This window comes from Empidonax traillii, unplaced genomic scaffold (assembly GCF_003031625.1).
Source record: "Empidonax traillii isolate 1590-97213 ecotype Southwest subspecies unplaced genomic scaffold, ASM303162v1 scaffold389:size961896, whole genome shotgun sequence".
Classification (NCBI taxonomy): domain Eukaryota; kingdom Metazoa; phylum Chordata; class Aves; order Passeriformes; family Tyrannidae; genus Empidonax; species Empidonax traillii.
The window spans coordinates 666,210-686,049 of record NW_020955582.1 but is presented as its reverse complement, the minus strand read 5'-3'; the positions used below and the strand labels follow the sequence as shown (position 1 = coordinate 686,049).

The 19,840-nt window shown below is 41.4% G+C and overlaps 2 protein-coding genes across 2 annotated transcripts in view; both read left to right on the top strand.

Annotated features, from left to right (window-relative positions):
* The first annotated feature begins 905 nt into the window (after positions 1-905).
* NDUFA12 (NADH:ubiquinone oxidoreductase subunit A12) lies at positions 906-12,941 on the top strand. Its single transcript, XM_027893470.1, has 4 exons — positions 906-1,037; positions 4,439-4,521; positions 5,471-5,558; positions 12,677-12,941. Exons 1-4 carry the CDS (start codon positions 949-951, stop codon positions 12,855-12,857), a joined length of 441 nt encoding a protein of 146 aa, XP_027749271.1. The 5' UTR covers positions 906-948; the 3' UTR covers positions 12,858-12,941.
* Positions 12,942-15,640: 2,699 nt separating this feature from the next.
* TMCC3 (transmembrane and coiled-coil domain family 3) overlaps positions 15,641-19,840 on the top strand; it is a 161,731-nt gene continuing 157,531 nt past the window's right edge. Inside the window, exon 1 of the mRNA XM_027893457.1 lies at positions 15,641-15,801. The gene's annotated coding sequence lies outside the window, so the exon portion shown is untranslated. The remainder of the gene's footprint in view (positions 15,802-19,840) is intronic.

Below are 19,840 nucleotides of genomic sequence, written 5' to 3'. Positions count from 1 at the left end.
TTGGCCAACACAACCTTTCTCTAGTCCCATATTCCTTTCAAGTTTAACACCAGCTACTTAATTTTTCACTTTGGCTCCTGCTTTGTCCCTTCCCACAGCCCCAGTTGCGATACCAACAGTGCCCAGCAGCTTGGCCTCTCCATGCTTATCAGCCAGTGCTGGTCAGGACTGAATGATGTGTTTACTGGGTGAACTTCCAAGTTCTGCCTGCTCTTACAAAGTACTGTGCGTCTATTTTTTGCTTTTGCCTGGCCTGTGTAACCCTACCCTTGTGAAGGTCAGGGAAGTAGTTGCTGCACCTTGCCAGACCAGCCTTGCAGCAACAGCAAAGTACACAGAACAATCAAAGGTATTTCTTACTGCTGATGCAGGATCAGGAGAAGGTAATGGCGCAAGACATAGAAGGTGGAGTGGAGACGTGGCCCAGACAAGAGATACACATTCCTTAACAGCCTGCTAGAAATGGGAAAATCCAGGGAGAGACAAGACAAGACTGACAAGACTCCTCTGCTGACCATCAGCCACAGTCTGCATTGGGTGTCACCTCCCCTATCTCCTGATTCTTGATCTAAGCAATCCCGGACTCCTGACTGCCAGTCCTGGCAACTCTTTCCTCATCACAGATCTTGTAACAAATGTGAAATTAGAGACTGTCAGTAGACATTTCTATTAAAAAGGGGTTTTCTTCCGTCTTTATCCTGAATGTCTTTGTATCTTGATGACCTTCACGTGTGAGCCGTAGGCAAATGTTCCTTTTTATGGATTATGCAGACTGGGGGCCAAATCGCAGTGTCCTCATCAGAAAATACCCTTCCTCGACCTCAGCAGAGCCTGCAGGCGGCTGGCACTGCCGGCTCTTCCCGGACAGCCGCTGTTCCCGCAGGGCGGGCCGGGCGGGGGCGGTCCCGGGGCGGCCCCGGGCGGGCTCAGCGGCGGCCCCGCCCGAAGATGGCGGAGTACGTGCAGGTGCTGAAGCGGGCGCTGAAGCACATCGGCGGCCACGGCGGCGCCCGCGGCGCCATCCTGCAGCTTCTCAGGTACCGCGGGGCCCGGCACAGGCGGCGGGACCTGCCCGCTCCCCGCTCTCCGCCCCCAAGGGGTCACCTTGGCGGGGGGCGGGCGCTGCCCCGCGGGAAGCGGGGCCGGCGCGGGTGGGGACCCGGCTCGGGGCGGTCACTGCTCCCACGGCGGCGGCCGGAGGGCGGCGGGCGCTCCCTCACGGCGGGAGGTGCGCGGTGCCGGGCAGGCCTCGGCAGGGGCCCGCTCCGCTCCGCCCCGCCGGGGGAGGTGCTGTCGCTGCCGGCCCGGGTGTCAGAGCCGTGATGGGGCAGGGCCCCGCGCGTTTGCCCTTCTTTAGGCAGCTTGGAGGGTTCCTCGGCGCTGAGCTGTCAGTGTTGCCCAAGCAGGTTTCCTGGTGTCCAGCCGCCGTCCTTAGTCCCGCTGCCACAGCCGTGTGTCCTGTAGCTGCCCCCAGCGCTTCTCCGTGCGCCACCGCGCCCTTTGCTCCGCGTCGCCTCAGGCTGGCAGTGGCTTGCTTGGACTGCAAGCCTGAAAGCCGTGCATCTGCTCAAACCCCTCGGCGTAGGTCAGGGAATTACTTCGTATGCCTGACTGGCTCTAACTGCACGTCACATATGCCTCTTTGTCACTGGGTTGTCAGCGCTGACCTGCGCTCAGCATTGGATACCCTCTGACCCCAGCGGCAGTTTGTGCAGAATTACTTGCAGCCTTTGTTTCCGTTCAGTGGAATAATATGGCTGTGTGCTCTCATCCCCAAGTACAGAACCTTGCACTTGTCTGCCTTAGACATTCTTCTTTTTTCCCCACTATCATCTCATCTCTTCCTTGTGACAAGTATTTTGAATTGTGGTACAGCGTGCTTGAAGCTGCTCCAAATAGGAGGAGCTGCAGGTTTACTAAGGTACTCTTTTTTCATTCAGACCCTTGATGATAAGGTGGAAGTCTAAATGGTATGTGATCCAAATTCACCAGTGTCGGTAACCTGTATTGTCTTTGTAGCTGGTCCTGGAAAAGTAATAGAATGTTTACAGTGAATGTTGTAGGCCTGACTAGATGGCAAAAAGCCTTTCTTTAATCAGTAGCAGGAAGTCAGGAGTAAGGGGTAGAGGTACTTTGCAAATATGAAGTTCCCTGCTATATACCAAGGGCTTGTGTATGTTAGAACAAACAAACCAAACTTTCTGAGCCTTCTTGAGGACTATTTTTTTTTTCACGTGTCATAATAGTCCTTTCTCTGTTATTTCTTGTAGTTTAAATTGATCTTTTTTTGAATGGTTAAACATAACATTTTGCACAGTTGCTGGTCAGGCCTCATAATTATTTTCATATATGGCTTTAGTAATTATTTTGTTCATTGAAGACAGCTCAGTTCACCTGCGCATTCAAGGATCAACTTGCCTTTTTTTTTCCCCCCACATGTCACTTAATTAGCAACTCCCTATTGCCTTGTGACATGCAGGTGATTTCATTGCAATTAGGTGCACAGTGCTTCAGATCTTATTAGTCTCCAGCTGCATCACCTTGTGCTGTGACCTTCATACCACTGAATTTCGTTCTGGTGGTATCACTACAGCCCTAAAGACAGTACAGAATTTCCTGTACAATAATGTGACCTTCCTCAATAAGATAATATCATAAGCTGTCAGACCCCTGTGCTTTCTGGAGGTGGAATTTTTGTTTTGGTCAGGAATGCTGTAACATATTTAATAAGGCTACTATCAACATACTTTGTGGAACTTCAGTAGTAACCTCCAGCCAGCTCTGTATTCTTTCAGTTCAGCAATGTATTGCTCCTCTAATAATTACTATACATTTTAAATTATTTTCTCCTTTTTTTTTTAATGGCACGATATTGTATTCTTTCTGAAGTTAGCTTCACTTTTGGGAGGTCTCAGCTTTGCATTTCAAGCCATTAAGTCATCTGTCCCAGCTCAAGGAATAGACTTGGTATTTAAAGGAAGAGTAATCACGGTGTTTTTTCTTGAAACAATTGATATGTTTAAGAAGTAATTATTTCTTGAACTCAGAAAAATGATTTTCCACAGTCAGGAGAGTCTTCTCTGAATTTCCCTGCTTTTTTCCTACATGTTTTCCACTGAGATGGCTACAACAAGTTTATATGCAGTAGAAGTCAAATTATTAAGAGTCTGTGTGGCTGGAAACATTCTCCTTATTCAAGTCTCAGTGAAAATTGCTGGAAAATATCCTCTGGAAGCCATAAATATCTCTTAGTGTCCAATGTCAATGTTCAGGGCATGAAGTCAGGACAAGGGTACAAGAACCCTTACAAGAAACGGAAGGGAAGAAGGAAGGGAGAGCAGCAGTGAAATGGCTCTTCTTTCTCTGAAGCTGGGAACTTGGGCTTTTATAGCTGAGCTGGAGGTGTCTGAGTGTTTGTTTGACAGAGAAGAGATCTGTCAGAGAATCTTTCTACCTGGGACTGCAAAGGTTTAAAATGAGTACTTGGTGGAATGATTGTTGTTTTCACAAACCCCGGGAGAAAAAGACAGTAGCTAACTTCCCAGCTGTGGAAGTATGCATGTACACATCCCTTCTCTCACTTGGGACTGGTTTGAGAGTGTATATGATACTACAAACAACTAAAACCTTTGTTAGTAAACTTTTCCTTATGTAACTCTGCCTGGGATGAACGTCAGCAAAAAGAAAAGCAAAGATGCGGATCTGGGGGAGAAGAGCACTTCAGTAATTTTAAGGTTTTATCATTAGAATGTGAATCATATATTCAGTTTAATTATTGATATATACAGTAATGTTAAAGCATTTTGTATAAAGAATTGAAACTGGTACATACCTTACCTGGGTCAGTCTAAGTCTCGCGGAGTTGCAAGTAAATGCTTGCATCTTTCTCAGTTATACAAAAGTTATAAAGTAACAATTGTACCTTAGAGTTTAGGTATTTCCTTGGCAAGCAGCTACAATAGCTTAAAATATTACTGTTGCTCGCATGGAGGTTAGTGCCCACACGGATGTGTGAGATCTCTTAAGCTGCTTCAGTGCTGGCCACTTTCTGTGGCAATTCAGACTGAAATGGTAGGTATAAGTCACTGAGAAGGACGGTAAGGTCTTCAACTAAGTGAATTAACATAGTGCTTTGGGACTCCCATAGTATTTAAGGTTTTGTGGATGTTAAATTGTTACATTGCAGAGTTGCTTTATCTTCTGCTATAGAGAGCTTTTAAATAAATAATAGTCCCCAAAAGCCTTTTTGTATGACTTTTATCATCCTGTCAGTGGGATGCACATTAGTTGCAGGAATTGGTGATTATGTTTTGCAATCCTTAAGCTTGAATGTTTTTTTAAGGAGTTGTCATTACAGATTTTTGCCAACCCCTAGGAAACCTCTGTCACTTCATTCTGAGATGGCATTAGCTGAAATTGTTGTTTTGATAATTCACAGGGTCAATGATTTGAAGACTGGTAATCTGATAGGAACTGACAAATATGGAAACAAATACTATGAAGACACAAGAAACTTCTTTGGTATGTTCAGCTTTTACAGAGCTTATATGGTTTTTGCTAGTGAAACAGAACTTGTTGCCTGCCTGGCTTCCTTGCACTTAACTTGTGTGGGTCTTAGACAAGGGACTCATAGAAAGGCTTTGACATCTTCTGTTTCTCTGCTGTGTCCCTCAGTTCATTTGCAAACACAATCTGAAACAGTAAATATGGGGTAAATAGAAGCCAGTGGGGTGCTCTCCATGTAGGTGGAGCTATATGATAATGTGATCGAGAGCTGAATTTGGCCCTTGACCTAAAAGCTGATAGCATAACAGGTGAAAAGAGAACTGCCTTTAAAATTGCCTTACAGCTGTACTTACTTGTATGATCACTGCAGGGCAAAGAAACACAGGTTAGCCAAAACTTCCTGTTATCTTAAGTAACTGGATTTTAAATAGTGTTTTTAGAGTACTTAAAAAGGCAGCACCTGAAGCAATGCAGGTGACACATAAGCAGTTGACTCTCTGGTTAGTCTTAGCTACCTGCTGACTGTAGGTTACCTTGTAGGGTAACCAGGAAAAACACTTTCAGGTTAATATTGCTTGGTAGTTTTATATAGCTGGAATTTAGTTTAATCATAGGTTATCAATGGCAGTGTCCTTTTGGAAAAGACTTCTCATAATGGAGAAAAAAATCCCCAAACCTGTTTCTTTGCCTGAAAATTTTGTAAGTTGCTATTTCCCATTACTTATACAATAGCTAATATTTGCCTCCTTGTGAGAGGATTAGATTCAGCCATATAAAAACACTGTAACAGTGGAAATACAGAAGACTTGGAAAAAATAGAAGCTGTACTGACTGTAAAATGAGTGCCCATAATGGCAGATTCTTTTACTCAAAATGTTTTTCCTTGGTTTTCAAGAATTCTCTCCTTTATATGAAATTTTTTTTTTTTTTGAGCTAATACAATTTTTCTGTTTGTTTATTTAAGGTCGACACAGATGGGTTGTATATACTGAAGAAATGAATGGCAAAAACACGTTTTGGGAAGTTGATGGAAGTATGGTGCCCCCTGAATGGTAAACCATTTAGCTTAATTATATGGACAGTCACCAATTGTTTAGTTGCCTGTATATTTTCTTGTATTACAAAGCACAAGATTTAAAAAAAAAAAAAAATTCATGGATGTAGCTATTCTATGTATGACCAGAAGGCTTCAGACTTGTTACTTCATAATGTTGAATTGCTCACTGTCCTGGTAGATGCACTTGCTGCTTTTTGGAATGAGAAAAGCATTTTGTCAGCCAGATTGAGCAGGTTTTCCAGTTTTCCTTATTAATTGTGATTCCCTGTTAATGGTTTGGCAAAGCCTTGAGCCAACAGAAGTAAAAAAAAAAAAAAAAAAAAAAAATCTCTTCTAGGCAAGAACCTAAAGAGAACCTAAAGAACATGAGGCGATGATGGAACAATATTCCTTAATCTACAGCCATTAAGAGCATAATTATTTCAATTTATATACATTGATATGATAATCAGCAGTAAAGAGCCAGGATGGTCTGTATGTTGACTGTTACTTAACTATAATTTTTATTAAGGTTTTATTTTCTGTTCATGCATCTCAATAATAATTCTGTAGAATCTTGAGTTCCAGGTGGTCTCTGGCCACACAGCTGTTAATACTCTTTTTGTTTTCCTAGATAACTCACACCACATAAAGTAACAGTGTATGCTAGTAAAAACAATCTCTGCGGTTCTTGAGGAACAGGAATAGCACAGCAGCCCCCAAAGCAGCAAAAGGTGGTATGAAGGAAGAGGTGTTTGGGTAGACTAAGCATTAGCATTAGCAAACACTGGGTTTTATTACTCCTGTGATGCCTGTTCTGTGCCAAGGCTGGGATTGATTATATGAACTCCTAAACTGTGGCTCTCAGTAGAATATTTAAGAAGTGTGTGGGTAGATTCTCTAGGTAGTCAATTTTGTTTCAGACTCTCCCAGCCCTATAATTATGGTTAATGTGTTTAATGCTTTTTTCTGTCTGATTAGGTAAGAGCTGAATAACATTGTTTTTTAGAAGTGACATTAGACTCTCCAAAACTAAGATGTTCATGCCTTGTTTGCATAGGGACTGTTGTTTGGTTCTAGTTTTTATCCTTTCACTGTTAGCCTGTGCTGGTTTTCAAGATGGTCCTTATTTTGAGGCAAAGGTTTTATGGTTTTATTTTTTTTTTCCTTTGCTCCTGCTTATGCGATGTTTGTTGCCTCTTTACAAACCTCAATAAAGGATTTATTTCTGAGTGTCAAAGGGATCTTTCAAGGGTTAAGTAGCTTGCTTATTTCACAGAAATTAATAAGGTAATAAAACTTGGTTTCCTATCAATGTGGAAAAAATTGCCCTAGAAGGAGCAGTAAATATTTTATTATTTTCAAGACTGGTGAGTGCAATGAGGCATGAAAGGGTAAACAGTCCTGTGTTCTAAGGTATTTTTGTCAGGAAACTTAGTTGTGCAGTACCATTCAGGTTTGTGGATTTGTTTTGTTAGGGTTTTGTTGGGGTTTTTTTTTGCTTATAAATTTGTATGTCCTGTAACAATGTGTGTTTATGCAGGAATCCTAGTTTTGTGACACATTTAAATCGCTGATGTGTATTTCCATACTGCTTGGATACATCTTTAAAAATAGAAGTATTTTGACTGGCAATAGATGGTGTCTTCTAAGATTTTTTTTTTAATTATTATTATTTTTATGTGATGCTATATTGTCTTAAATTTTTAACATTGCCTAAGCTTCTGAACTGAGAGTTAATATATTGTACAAGCTGCTCTCAGTATAATAGTAGGGTTGTGCAACTGCACAGGTTTTTCCACAAAACCTGAATGGTTATTTTGAACCCAGTAATTTGTTGGAAATCAATTAGACTGTGTGTAATTATTTCTATTAATGAAGGGATTAATTAATATATAGTATAATAGTGTGAGTATAATAGTGTGATACACGTTTTTCATCCGTATGTCGACTTGGAAGTATATAAAGTACTACTGTAAGACCTGGGTGTTTTTTTTTTTTTTACTCCAGGATGTAGTTGATTTAGCTCAGTGGAGCACTTAGTGGGTGTGTTGTTGTACCCACTGTAGGTGGAAGCAGGTTTTACCACAGTGTTTTTGCTGATGTTACTTTCAGAAAATATTTTGCAACTGTCACTCCTAAGGATGACACTTTGAACAAAGTCAAGGTTTAAGATCAGGGCTAACCTAGAGTTTTCAGGTTTTTCTCTTTTAAATAGTAAAGCTAAGTAGTTTGTAATGATTTTGTAGTACTCTTATAGAAGTGCTACTGTATTTAGGATTATACTGCTGATTATCTTACTGATTACACTCTTACACAGAATACATTGCATTTTAAAGTATAATTTTGCAGTCAGTTATGTGTCTTCTGGATTATGGAATATGAATGATTATTCAGATACAATCAGGTGAACCTCGTGCATGATGAACTAGGAAAAAAACCACATTTTGGTATGTTGAAAAGTTTTGAAAAGAATTGGAAAAAAATGTTACCCTTTACCTCCTGTCAGATGCCAAAGAAAAGGGAAAAGCAGCAAGAAAAAAACATCTTATATGTAATAACATATTGTTGTACTGTTTTTAGGAACTAGTTTATATTTTCAGTATTCTGAAATAATTGATGTAATGTCTCCTGACAGCGGATGTACTGAAATTACAGTCTGAAGGAAATCGAAGTGTTGTTTTGACATATGTCTACTATGCAGGGAATCAAGACTGTTGCTTTTCTAAAATGTTGCCTCACCAAAATATGTAGGTTTGTGGTTTATTCTGATTTAGTTGTGTTATTTAACCTCTTTGTTACTCTGGGTTTTGTTGTCTTCAAAATCCAGGTGTTGGTATCTACCTTGTTGAAGACAAGTTAATTAGATTTTTTTTTAAAAAATGCCTTCAACACTTGCCTGAGGAATGCTTGGTATTAACTTACTGTAATGTTATATGAGATATTGGGCACATTTTTTTTTTCCCTTTTACACTTTTAGACAGAAAAAACAAAATACTTGTTTTGTCTCCTCCTGGTCAGAGTATGTTGTTTGCAGGAAGTCGGTGCTTCCCTTTTTGAACACACTGATCAGGTGTGCTGATCAGTACAAAGCACGGAGGTTAAATCCATTTATACCAGTGCCTGTATGGACACTGTTTAGTGCTTTCATAGATGTTCTCATTGCAGAATCACTCTGATCGTTGGGCTGTGTGTTTAAACTATTTGTTTAGTGTATTTCTGGCTTAACGTACTTTGGTTTGTATTTTGGCTGGATACTTCACAAAAACAAATTGACAACTGGTTAAAGTGTACACTCTAGTTAAAAATAAGTTGTTCTTTCAATATCATCCTGTGGGGAAAGAACAACTGTAATTTGAGAATAGTTTTTCTGTTTTGTAGGGACACTTCATTTTGCCAGCACTGTCCTTAGTAGCTGTCCTGTGCTTCAGTGTTTATTTCCTTATGGTGCAAATCTGACATCTTTGGGAGGAGTGTCAACAGTGCTGACTTCATATAATGAAATATTTCAAGTTTACCTTCAGTTTAATAATCTGCATCCCCTCTGTTGGTTGATCTGACAGCTGAAGGAGAGAGGAATGTAGCATCTCAGACTTGAAGTGCCAACACACTAGGAAATGTAAGGAAATGTGTGATTTTCCTGTAAAAATGCTGCTTTTTCAAGTCTGCCTTCAAGGAAAACGGAACAAAAAGATTGCAGAAAAGGAAGGGGGGTAAAATTTCCATCCTTCCCGTAGCTTCATAATAAATTTGTGGGAGTTTATAACTAGATTAAATGCTAGTTTGGTCTTTTCAGGTAAATGCCATCTCACAGCTATACAATATCTTACAGTAGCGTGCATGAGAAATTAAAGTTATCTGCCATGTTTAAACAAACACACGTCTTGTCCCTTTCTCTGCACTTTGACCCTAATGCACATCTTCATTTCTCTTGTCTCATTGCAACGTGGTGAACTTGTTGAAAAACGTGGATATTAACGAGTTGGCAAACATCCCGCAGGCTGTGCCTGAACCTTGCAGATGCACATATGGTAGTAGCTACTGAGTTTGTGTAGCAGCAGTTCTTGTTTGACAGCTTGTACATCATATAATTGGCTCCCATCCCTTGTAGCTTCAGACTGAAATCCACTTGCTTTTAAACATTTGTTAAGACTCAGGAGAAAATTTTACATGGTCTTGAGAGCATTTGAAGATACTTTGAGGTCTCTTTCATCCCTTCACTCAAGGAAAAGTCCAGAGGCTTTGCTGGCCTCAGTCTGCTTGGTAGTGACTGCTCTCCAATTCAGGAAGCTGCTTCAGCCTCTTCAGAGCTTCTGCTACCCTCCTGATTTTCTTTGCTCTAAGTTTTCTGCTTTGTAGGTTTTAAGTCATTAATTGCTTTTGAAGCCTATTTTTCCATGCATGGATTTATAGGCAGAGTTTGTATAGAAATCTGGCCATCTGCAGGATGTCATATCTCTTTATTCATGCTGTTGAATCTAGTGCATGAAAAGCTTTTCTTGAGCATCTGGGACTAGTCTATGAGACATCAAGGCTTCAAAAGAGTCTTTGAGGAAGGTTGTCAAGGGGAAAGTCTCCCCAAAATAAAGTTTTCAAGATTTTAAGTGGAGAGCGGGAGCTTTTGTTTGAGAGAACAGCTCTGCAAACCAAAATGCTCTTGTAAGTCACAGGTTGGGCTTCTAAGGGGAGCCTGTTATGACCTTGTTTAGCCCTGAAACTCTTAAATATAATTCACAGTGGATTGAGTTATGAACAAACTTTTGAAATCTCTCCGTGTATTTCAATACCTGTGACTGTATTGACATGTCTTGCCAATGAGCAATTTTATTGCTACTTTTCAGTGAGAAAATGCGATTTAAGGATCAATTTTGCTACCTATTTAAATTTGAGGCTGATTTCATTTTGTGTTACAGAAATTCAGAAAACCCTGAAAGTAAATATACTAATTACTCCAAAATACTGTATTTTAAAAGACTTTATGGATGGAGTCTTAGAAAAGCTGCAAAACAGTAGTTTAAATGACAGATGTAAGCCAGTCTCTTAAATGATACTGTGAAACCTTTCTCATGTTTCAAGGAATGAGTGTATGATATTAAGCACACTTGTAGTGATAAAAATGCCAGACATCATTCAAGCTTGGAATCCTGTTGATTTCAGCTAAGCATTAATACAGTTCTTGTGTTCCACCTGCTCCAGCCTGTCTTTTAGGGGCCTTTGTAACTTCATTTCTTCTGACAGTTTTCGATTTGTTCTGTTGATGTGCATGGCTCTTGGAGGAGGATGAGGATGGTGAGGCATGGTGACAGATGTGTAAAGAGGAATTTGTGTGCAGGATCCCTACCCACTGTTCGCAGAAGCATCACTAGGTGAAGGTGTGTGAGTTTAAGTTGCCTCTATATGTGTTGTGGTTTAACCCCGGCCAACAACCAAGCTCCACAGAGCCCCTCGCCCCCTCCCCCACCAGCAGGGTCAGGACAAGAATGGGAAACATAAAACCCAGGAAACTCGTGGGGTGAGGTGAAGACAGTTTAATAGGGAAAGCAAAATCTGCACATGCAAGCAAAGCAAAGCAAGGAATTAACTCTCTGCTTCCGATGGGCAGGCAGGAGTTCAGCCGTCTCCAGGAGAGCAGGGCCCCGTCACGCGTAACAGCGACTTGGGAAGATGAATGCCATCAGTTCAAATGTCCCCCCCCTTTCCTCCTTCTTCCTCCAGACTGGTATTCTGAGCTTGATGTCATATGGTCTGGAATATCCCTTTGGTCAGTTGGGGTCACCTGTCCCGGCTGTGTCTCCTCCCAGCCTTCCGTGCACCCCCCGGTCTCTTTGCCAGCGTGGCAGTACGAAAAGCAGGAAAAGCTTTGTCTCTGTGTAAGCCCTGCTCAGCAATAACAAAACATCTCTACGTTATCAACTCTATGTTCAGCACTAATCCAGATCACAGCCCCGCACTAGCCACTGTGAAGAAAATTACCTCTACCCCAGTCAAAACTTTCTTCAAGTGAGATCTTTTTCTTTTTCGTCCCAAAGTTATAGCCAAAGTTGAACGGATTATCAACCTTCTGTAGAGCTTTTCAGATTTAGAAATACCTGTCAGTCTATTTCTCACCACTTCTGCTGTGGTTTTGTTCTACTGTATTAATGAAACGTACTGGATTTGTTGCTAAAGGCTGAAGATGCAGTTTTTAGGCTTTCTAATAGAACTGGTAGACTTCATATTTTTAGGTCAAGTCTTTCCAAAAGCTGATTAGCAAAAGTCTCTTTAATTCTTCCTCAGTAAAAAAAATACATAAGCTTGCAAAAAAACTCTTCACTTTTGTCATAACTGTGCATACAGTATGAAGTGCATGTGAACTAGCAGCTAATTAAAATATAATTCAGATATGAAAGTTGCTTTAGGCACTGACATAGAAATGGGATGTCAATTCAGTTGGTCTCTGCTGTAGTGTTTCAGTAAATTGTTAGGCAATATGCTTTGCTTGATGATTAATGTTGCTTGCACAGAGAAGGATTGACATTTAGTTCATAGGTAAGGGCTAATCACTGTAATCACTGGGTAATTACCTTGTTGCTGATTGGTATTAATAATTTTATTATGCAGTCAGTAAACATTTACATGCTTGTTTTAGGTGTACTTGCATCGTTAATCCATATCCCAAATTGTAGTCTCTTGAATGCTTTGGAAATGGTATTGAAATTGTTGTGCAGCGTACTGTTCTGGTAATTAAAAACAAAACAAACCCTCAAAACCCAGCAAATCAAAAACCCAGAGAATAAAACCAAACCTCGTGGTTTTGTCATTCGTAGTGACCTGGCTGCCTGGTTAAGGCCACACAAACATGTAACAGTGTACTCTGCTTCAATGCTTGGCATACAAACGAACAGAAATTTGAACTCGGGTGTGCTACCAATTGCTTAGAGGCAGAGCTGTTATTTATCAGTTAGGTTTGTGTAACTACTTTAAATCAGTATCCTGTAGTCTCATTCAAAGCCACACTGGATTAAAATCATTTTTCTCCTCTCTCAAAATAAATACTTAGTGTCTCTTCAGAGGAGAACCCTTGGGAGTCAGGAGATTGGCTTGCTGGAGATCATGTAATGTTCCTTAATAACAATGTGTCTTTTTCCTCTTAAGGCATCGCTGGCTTCACTCAATGACGGATGACCCTCCAACTACTCATCCACCAGTTGCTCGTAAATTTATCTGGGAGAACCATAAATTCAACCTGAGTGGCACTCCTGGGCAGTACGTGCCTTACTCTACTACTCGCAAGAAGATCCAAGAGTGGATCCCCCCTAAAACAGCCAGCAAATAACAGTAATGTGACTTGCCTCAGCTTTGGCTTTCAATATAAATTGTATCTTCACTGGTTTGTTCAGAATAAAAGCCTCCTCTAACAGCTGTAGTTTAGTTTATTGAACTGGAGGGGGGAACACTTGAGAAAACATTGGGAAGAGGACAGAATACATGACAGGTCTTAATCTCTTTGGCATACTGGGCTTTTTCTCATATCATCAGTGTCCTGTCTTCACATAAGCAGCTCTCAGACTCTTGGCATGATAACCATTCCTTGTGGCAGTCACTCCTCACATTTGAAATACAGTTTTCTCGTGCTTTGATGTTATTCTATTACAGTCTCTGCAGGGCAAATAATGCACTCTTCATCTACTATTTTAGGAGGCCATCTCTTTAAATTTTTATAAGATGAGTTAGAATAATAAGGCCAATCAAGGATTATAGTTTTTATTCATAAAATGTGCATGAGTTATGAGCACGAATATGCAAAAAACATTGCTGTATTCCAGTATGGGGTGATACATAATATAAAACTTGTAAGGCTACATTAATCAAGTGACATCTGAGCTCAGTCGTAAGCAGAGAGCCCTCTGTCACAAAAATCTCTTTTATTGCTTCTGTGTTGCTGAAGATTTATTACAAGGTGTTCTCATAGGGCTTTGGAATGGGCTGTTTGTCCTCTTGTGACAAGGTTTTAGAGGTTTTTGGAGTTTGAAAATGCACCTTTTTAGGAGGTAGAGAAGTAAAATGTACCAGAACTTAGTCTCAAAATTGTGAAGTATTGACTGAGCCGTGACCTGTGGTGGGTTGGCTGTATCCAGCAAGGGGCAACCCCAGCCTCTCCCCACAGAGGCCTCTGAAGATTTCACTGCCAGCACCTTGACAATTCCACTCCATGCACTGACTCAGAGGAATCATTGCTGAAGATGAGGAAGAAGGGATTTGGATATATTGCATGCTTGCAGTTGCCTGTCAAGAAGAAAAAACCTTTGCTCCCCAATAGCCCCTGCAGTGGCTGCACTGGTGACTCTACACTGGCTGCTTTTCCTTCATGTGCCTGCCTGACTGGTCACTTAACCCCCAGTTGCTTCCTTAATAAATCAAGTTCGTATTAATTCATTGTTTAAAAGTAGGGGTTTTAGCTTTAATTGCTTTTAACTGCTTCCAGTCTTTAAATTAGTAGGAAGTAGCACCAAGATCTCCTAACCTATCTAATTAGAAAGGGATGATGTTTAATTTACTTTAAGTCAACAAAAGTACTGAGCACGGATGAAAAGCAATTTGAGGCACACTGAGGAGCGAACATGGAAAGGACTTGTTTAACATTTTAATCTTGATAGATTATTTGACCCTCAGAACAAAGTTTGCCCCAGTGCTGCTGAAGAGCTTCATTACTAACACTCATCTATACGAGCCCTATGGGCTCAAACACAGATAGAGCAATAAACTTTATTTGTTTTAGCCTCTACTTCTCTTTATTGCATTTTCTACCTATTTCATTCCTCTTCTTTCTTTGTCCTGTGCATTTTTGGATTGCTTCCTAAACACACATCAGGAGGTACAGTTGGGAATGAGATTCTGTACTCGGGGGAGTACAGAATGTGTAGGAGGAATTCTTCCTACACATTCCAGGCTGAAAAAAATAGGTATCAGAGCCCGTTTGTCCTTTTGTTGTCATCTGGAACAGAAATGTTGAGGTAGCAAGCCTTTTTGAACAACTTTGTGTGCAGCAATGCTCCACAGAAAGAAAAATGAGCTTTCCTCCTGCCCCCCTGGGCTGAAACAAGCCTAAGGACTCAGTAGTTTGGTTTAGAAAATATCATCAATCCCACTTCTGGAGAGGACAGAAATCCGCTCATCCTGCTTTATCCAGCAGAAACCACAAATGGTGGGTTTTAAATGCAAAATTTTCACTGGCGTCTTTTGTAGCATTGCTTCTCTAAGGTAGATTGCACAAGGCATGTACAAGAAATAAAGTATATGTGGAAAAATCAGTGCTCTTCCACAGGGCTTTCTGCAAACGCTTCTGCAATTCAGTCTTTTTATCGGCAACCTCACCGAGCTACGGAAGTTCACCTTTGCTGATGACATCTGCCTCAGTATTCAGGCTCAGTTCCATTCTGGTCTAAATGACGTTTTAAATGCCAAGCTAGCCAAAAGTCTCAGCAGATGGTGTCTTCAACCAAGTGCAACCAAAGCACTGACAGGAATATTCCCCTTGCTCCAAATGTGATTCTTTAAAGAAACAGCTTTCTGACATGAAACAGTCTCTTTGAGAAGACAGATACCTCTTCCAGGTATCTGGAAGATTCCAGGAGCAGTGGAGTGCTGAAACCCCCTTTATTTTAAAATTGTGTCTGTACCGGTAGCTTTCCGCATCCCCACGGTCCAGAGCAGCCCTTTGCTGTAGCTGCCTCCAGGCTTTTGCTGAGCTCACAGCACGCTCGTCTCAGCCCTGTGCCCTGGAGTGGAGCCCTTCCCTCCATGGGGCACCGCATCCTCCCTCGCTGCCGCCCGCGCCGCACCCCCGCCCGGTACAGCTGAAACCGGTCATGGGACCTGGGGGTGGGGAATGACGGCGAGAGGAGCTTCAGGAGAGCGTCTCGCCCTGTGAAGATCCCAGCAAGAGCAGGTCAATCCCGGGGTGTGTGACACGGCTCTGCAGGGCTGCTGGCCGCGTGTGCCCGCTGTGCACCGTGTCAGCCCCGCTGGCTGCGCGGCACAGCAGGACACACGCCTAGTCCCCCTCTCGGGATGACTCTGTAAGCAGGGAGTTTATCAAGACCCCGGTGGCTCAGGTCAGCACAGCATTAAAAGAACAATTTTAATGTTAAATGGGGTCCGTTGGGAGCGTGCTGCTTACGAAGCCTCTGTCTTTTGACCTTGAGACCAAAAGATTGCCCTGACTGCACAGTTCTGGAGCAGCTGAAGGTTGCCTTGCAGACAGAGGACCTATGCAGTAGGTGAGTACAAAACACTATTTAATGCTCTCCAAACTTATATTGGCCATGGTGTTGAAAACAGCTAATGAATCTACTGTGGCTGTTTGGCAAAACATTTATTTCCTCAGATGAGAAAGATGGAGGGGAGGCAGCACCAGCATTGCATTGAAGAGCTTGCAGCAAAAAGTTAACATTTCATAATCATTTCTAGCTACAGCAAGAGGAGTAATCTTTGATAGGCAGGGAGGGACATCCTAGAGCATTTAGGAAGGCTGCAATAAGAGAGCAGGAGGCCTTATCCTCTCCTGCCCAACCTGTGCTATACTACTGATTCCTGCATGCATGGCTCATTTGAGGCCTGCTGAGAACGTTCAGATACTCACCAAATCACACTTCTGTGTCATCTAACCTCAGGCTTCAATTTTTGGAATGTTTCCTTCTAGAATTTGGTGTTGGGGAGCAGTCTTGAGTGGGAATTACCGGGGAAATTGTTTTGGATAGAGCTGAAAGTCTTCAGCCCAGAAAGCTGAGGTGTAAATTCTCCACAGCTGTGATTCATTCAGAGTGAAACCTTTGTTACTAATTCTTTGGGGCCTATTATTCTGTCGGCAGCTGAGGAGGAGAGAGGGAACAGATCCTTGCTTTTCTAAGAAGTTAAACTAACGGCAAATTCAAAGGCTCTGCCTTCATGTGGTGTTTGCAAGGAGTGTACAAAAGCGGATACTTCAAGGTGTGGGCAAAAGTGGCAGCTTTTAAATGGCACTCTGGGTTCCTCATGCAAATCCACAGTAAATGCTGGATTGCACCAAGGGGAAGTGTGTTTCAATGGAAGACAGCAGAAAAACCCATGTCAGTGGGGAAGGGCTCAGCAGGTATTTTGTCCTTGAGACCTGCTGAGCTTTGAACACCACCCTCTGGTTCCCAAGCAGAGCAGGACCCACATGCTGGAGCTGGTGGTGGCTTTTACTTCCTTCCAGCGTGGAGTCCAGGAAGGGGATTGCTTTCCTGGGTGTGCCATTCCCAGCTGGCAGCAGTGGCAGGGCCATGCTCAGTTTGCAGGAGACCTCAGAGCCCCTGGAGACTTCCCTTTGCTGAAGGGCCAAAAGCAGGTCCGGCCATTTCCTTATGGTTTTGAATCGCTTGTAGCGTCGATTCTCAGACTGAATTTTGCTGGTGCTCTTAGTTTTGTTCACGTGCAACAGAGGGTAGAATTGAAACAGGATCTTGAGAAAAAAACCCAGTGTTTTCAAAATTTAAGTATGTCATAATCACCTATAAGAGGGTTTGTTCTTTGAAAAAGCACCCAAGGCTTAAATTTATAATTTCCTCAATGCATTTTACTTGGAGGTTTTTGATTCCCAATTTCTTTGGTATTAAAAAGCAGGAGTAAAAAAATAAAATTAAAACATGAATACATACCTGTATGGTAATCAAGATGTATATAAACAAATGTGCACAGGTACACATGTAGGAAGAAAAATACCACATTTAGCATAAAGACTATATTTAGGTGGAAATCCGCATTACAAAGTTTCCAACAAACAGTGGTAAACTTTCTTCATCGAATTATAAAGACGCATAACGCAAGTTAAAAACTGATATTCAAATCAAAGTTTCTTGCTTGTTAATTAAAAGCATGAATCGCTTAATTTGGATTGGTTTATCCTGCATTACAAACCTGATGAGGCAAAAGAGATTGATCTTGATGTTGCAAAAAAGAATTTTTGTTTGTGTGCATGAGTGAAAACAGGAGTTACTGGCTAATTTTTAACTGGGAATTTAGAGCAGGAGCAATGATCATTGGACAGCTTCACAAATTGCTTCTAAAATCGAAATTGTTTTGCAATTTGTTCCCATTAAGAAGGATATGCAGCAAACTGAAATTTTAGGAGTCTATCTTTCCTTTATGTAAATTACCCAAAAGCTACATCTGTAACTTAGTGTAATTTAATCTCTGTAATAACAACAGCAGTTACAAAATCTATTTAAATAATCCGTAGTACAGTTAGCATCGCCTAAACAAATCACAGCTCAAGAGACTTCTGGTTTACATTGGTTTATATTGCTAGAATTCATATCTATTTCTTTCTCTTTGTGGTGTCATTTCTTTCCCACTCCTCTAATGGACTACTCAGTTTTCCCCTGTGATATATATTTTAAATATTAGTTTTAGGGCAAGTGGTTGTAGGACTATTTTATATCCTTCATAGCCCAAAGGATTTTTAGTTGATGGAATAGCAATCTATCAAAACACTGCCTGAATGTAACAGATGCAGCCTCATGTGGTTGAGCATTCAGACACAGGCCTATTAATAGTTTGCTTTTTGAGGGTAACCATCCATAAAAATCCAGCGAGGCAAAACCAAATTCAGCAATTTCTGTCTATGTTGTGCTTCCCTTGTGTCTGGCACTGTCCGGAGAAAGCAAGAAAACCATAGCATGTTTCAATTTGAGGCAGCTGTGTTAAAAAAGAAGAGGATTTATTTACGCTGGCTGTTGGGGAGTTTACGGAGCTGCTTTACTTTCCAAAGAAGCAAGCAAAGTGCATGTTTTTCACAGTACGAGCCTCAGATACACCTCACTTGCCCCCAGCACAGCATTGTTGGCAGAAAGTAGAATTTTTGTTATTTGGTACATCTTGACTTGACCTTGAACATCTCCAGCTTGACCTTCACATTTCTCTGGGACCCAGCCTAAGGGTGGCTTGGTCCACTCAGCAGAAGGCTACCCTGAGACAGAGACCTCTCTGCCTCTGGCAGGAGAGATCACTTCCAAATCTCAAACGGAGCCTCGTCACCTTGGGTCTAAGTCAGGTGCCAACTCTTGACAGCGCTCTTGGCCTTCTGGGTATAGCAAAGCTTAATTCCTGGGTGTCCGTGCCTCAGAGAGCCCATTTATAGTATGAATCTAAGCAGCAGAGCTGGTCTGAAAACAGAACCAGAAGCCAACAAGGGAGTTGCGCTACCTTTCTTCTGTTTCATGGAAAGGATGAGATGCAGGTGATACCAAATGCTGCCCAGCACCTGGAAGTTGTGGTGGCTTCAGAGGTTTCTGCAGCTAGAGTCTGGCCAGGCACTTGGAGAACACGTGTCTCCGTTCAAGAATGTTCAACTTTCTGTGAATAACTATTAAAATGGAGGGAAAATGCCCTGCCACTAAAATGAGCCTGTTACAGATCACAGAGAGGGAGCATAACTTTGAGCAATCAACTTACATTCAGATATTTAACGAGCAAGGAAGCAAAACACAAAGAGTAAAACAAGATTTAGATTTCTTATGTTGAAGTGTAAAAATTCAAACTTCATACTTACTTGAAAAAGCAAGAGTAAGAAGAATATTTGGCTTTATTTATTCTACCTTTGAAAAATCTTTCTTCACTAACTCAGCATCAGCTGTGAGAGTTAAAGCCCATGGGAGACTGATATGGAGCTGACACCAACTCAGACATGGGGTTGAGATAAGAGCCGTGGGCTGCAGGTCAGGACACAATCCTATGCTGTCTGAAAGAGCTCAGTCTGAATGTATGCAGACTGCTTAAATTTTTTTTTAAATTGTTTTTTAACTATGAAAGTCTGCCTGGCTTTCCTTTAGCTCCTACTATTTAATTTGCATTCCCCTTCAGTGGAATGTGGTTTCATTTTTATAAATGATTTTTTTCAGTTTGGGGCTCTGTGTCCTGGAGAATTGTTGCTGTAAGTACTGACAGCAAAAGTTAATTTGTGTTTTATCAACTTCAAATTATTTCTAATGGACTTCAAATGATGGAATTCAAATAATTTCTGATTGATTTTTTTCTGATCGATTTTTTTATTTAAAAAAATTCCTCACACATCTGTTAGTCTTTGCATTTTTAAAGCTTGAATTGGCCATTAAAGTTTAGGATTTGAAAAGGAGCAACAGAAGCTGATGTTTCCAGGCAGAATCACTTCAAACTGCAGCAAACAGCAACATGTCTTTTGACACTTTGGAGAGTACAGAACATAAGAGGGCAAAAATTTATTCAGCACCCAACTATTACTTGCTGTATCCAGTTATCAGAGCTGAATGAAGAATTAAATTA

What these genes read in the sequence shown, in the direction of transcription:
- NDUFA12 (XM_027893470.1), top strand. Translation starts at nt 949, where the DNA reads ATGGCGGAGTACGTGCAGGTGCTGAAGCGGGCGCTGAAGCACATCGGC. An exon ending in AGACACAAGAAACTTCTTTG is followed by an intron (nt 4,522 to 5,470) that starts GTATGTTCAGCT and finishes TGTTTATTTAAG; the next exon opens with GTCGACACAGATGGGTTGTA. An exon ending in AGTATGGTGCCCCCTGAATG is followed by an intron (nt 5,559 to 12,676) that starts GTAAACCATTTA and finishes TTTCCTCTTAAG; the next exon opens with GCATCGCTGGCTTCACTCAA.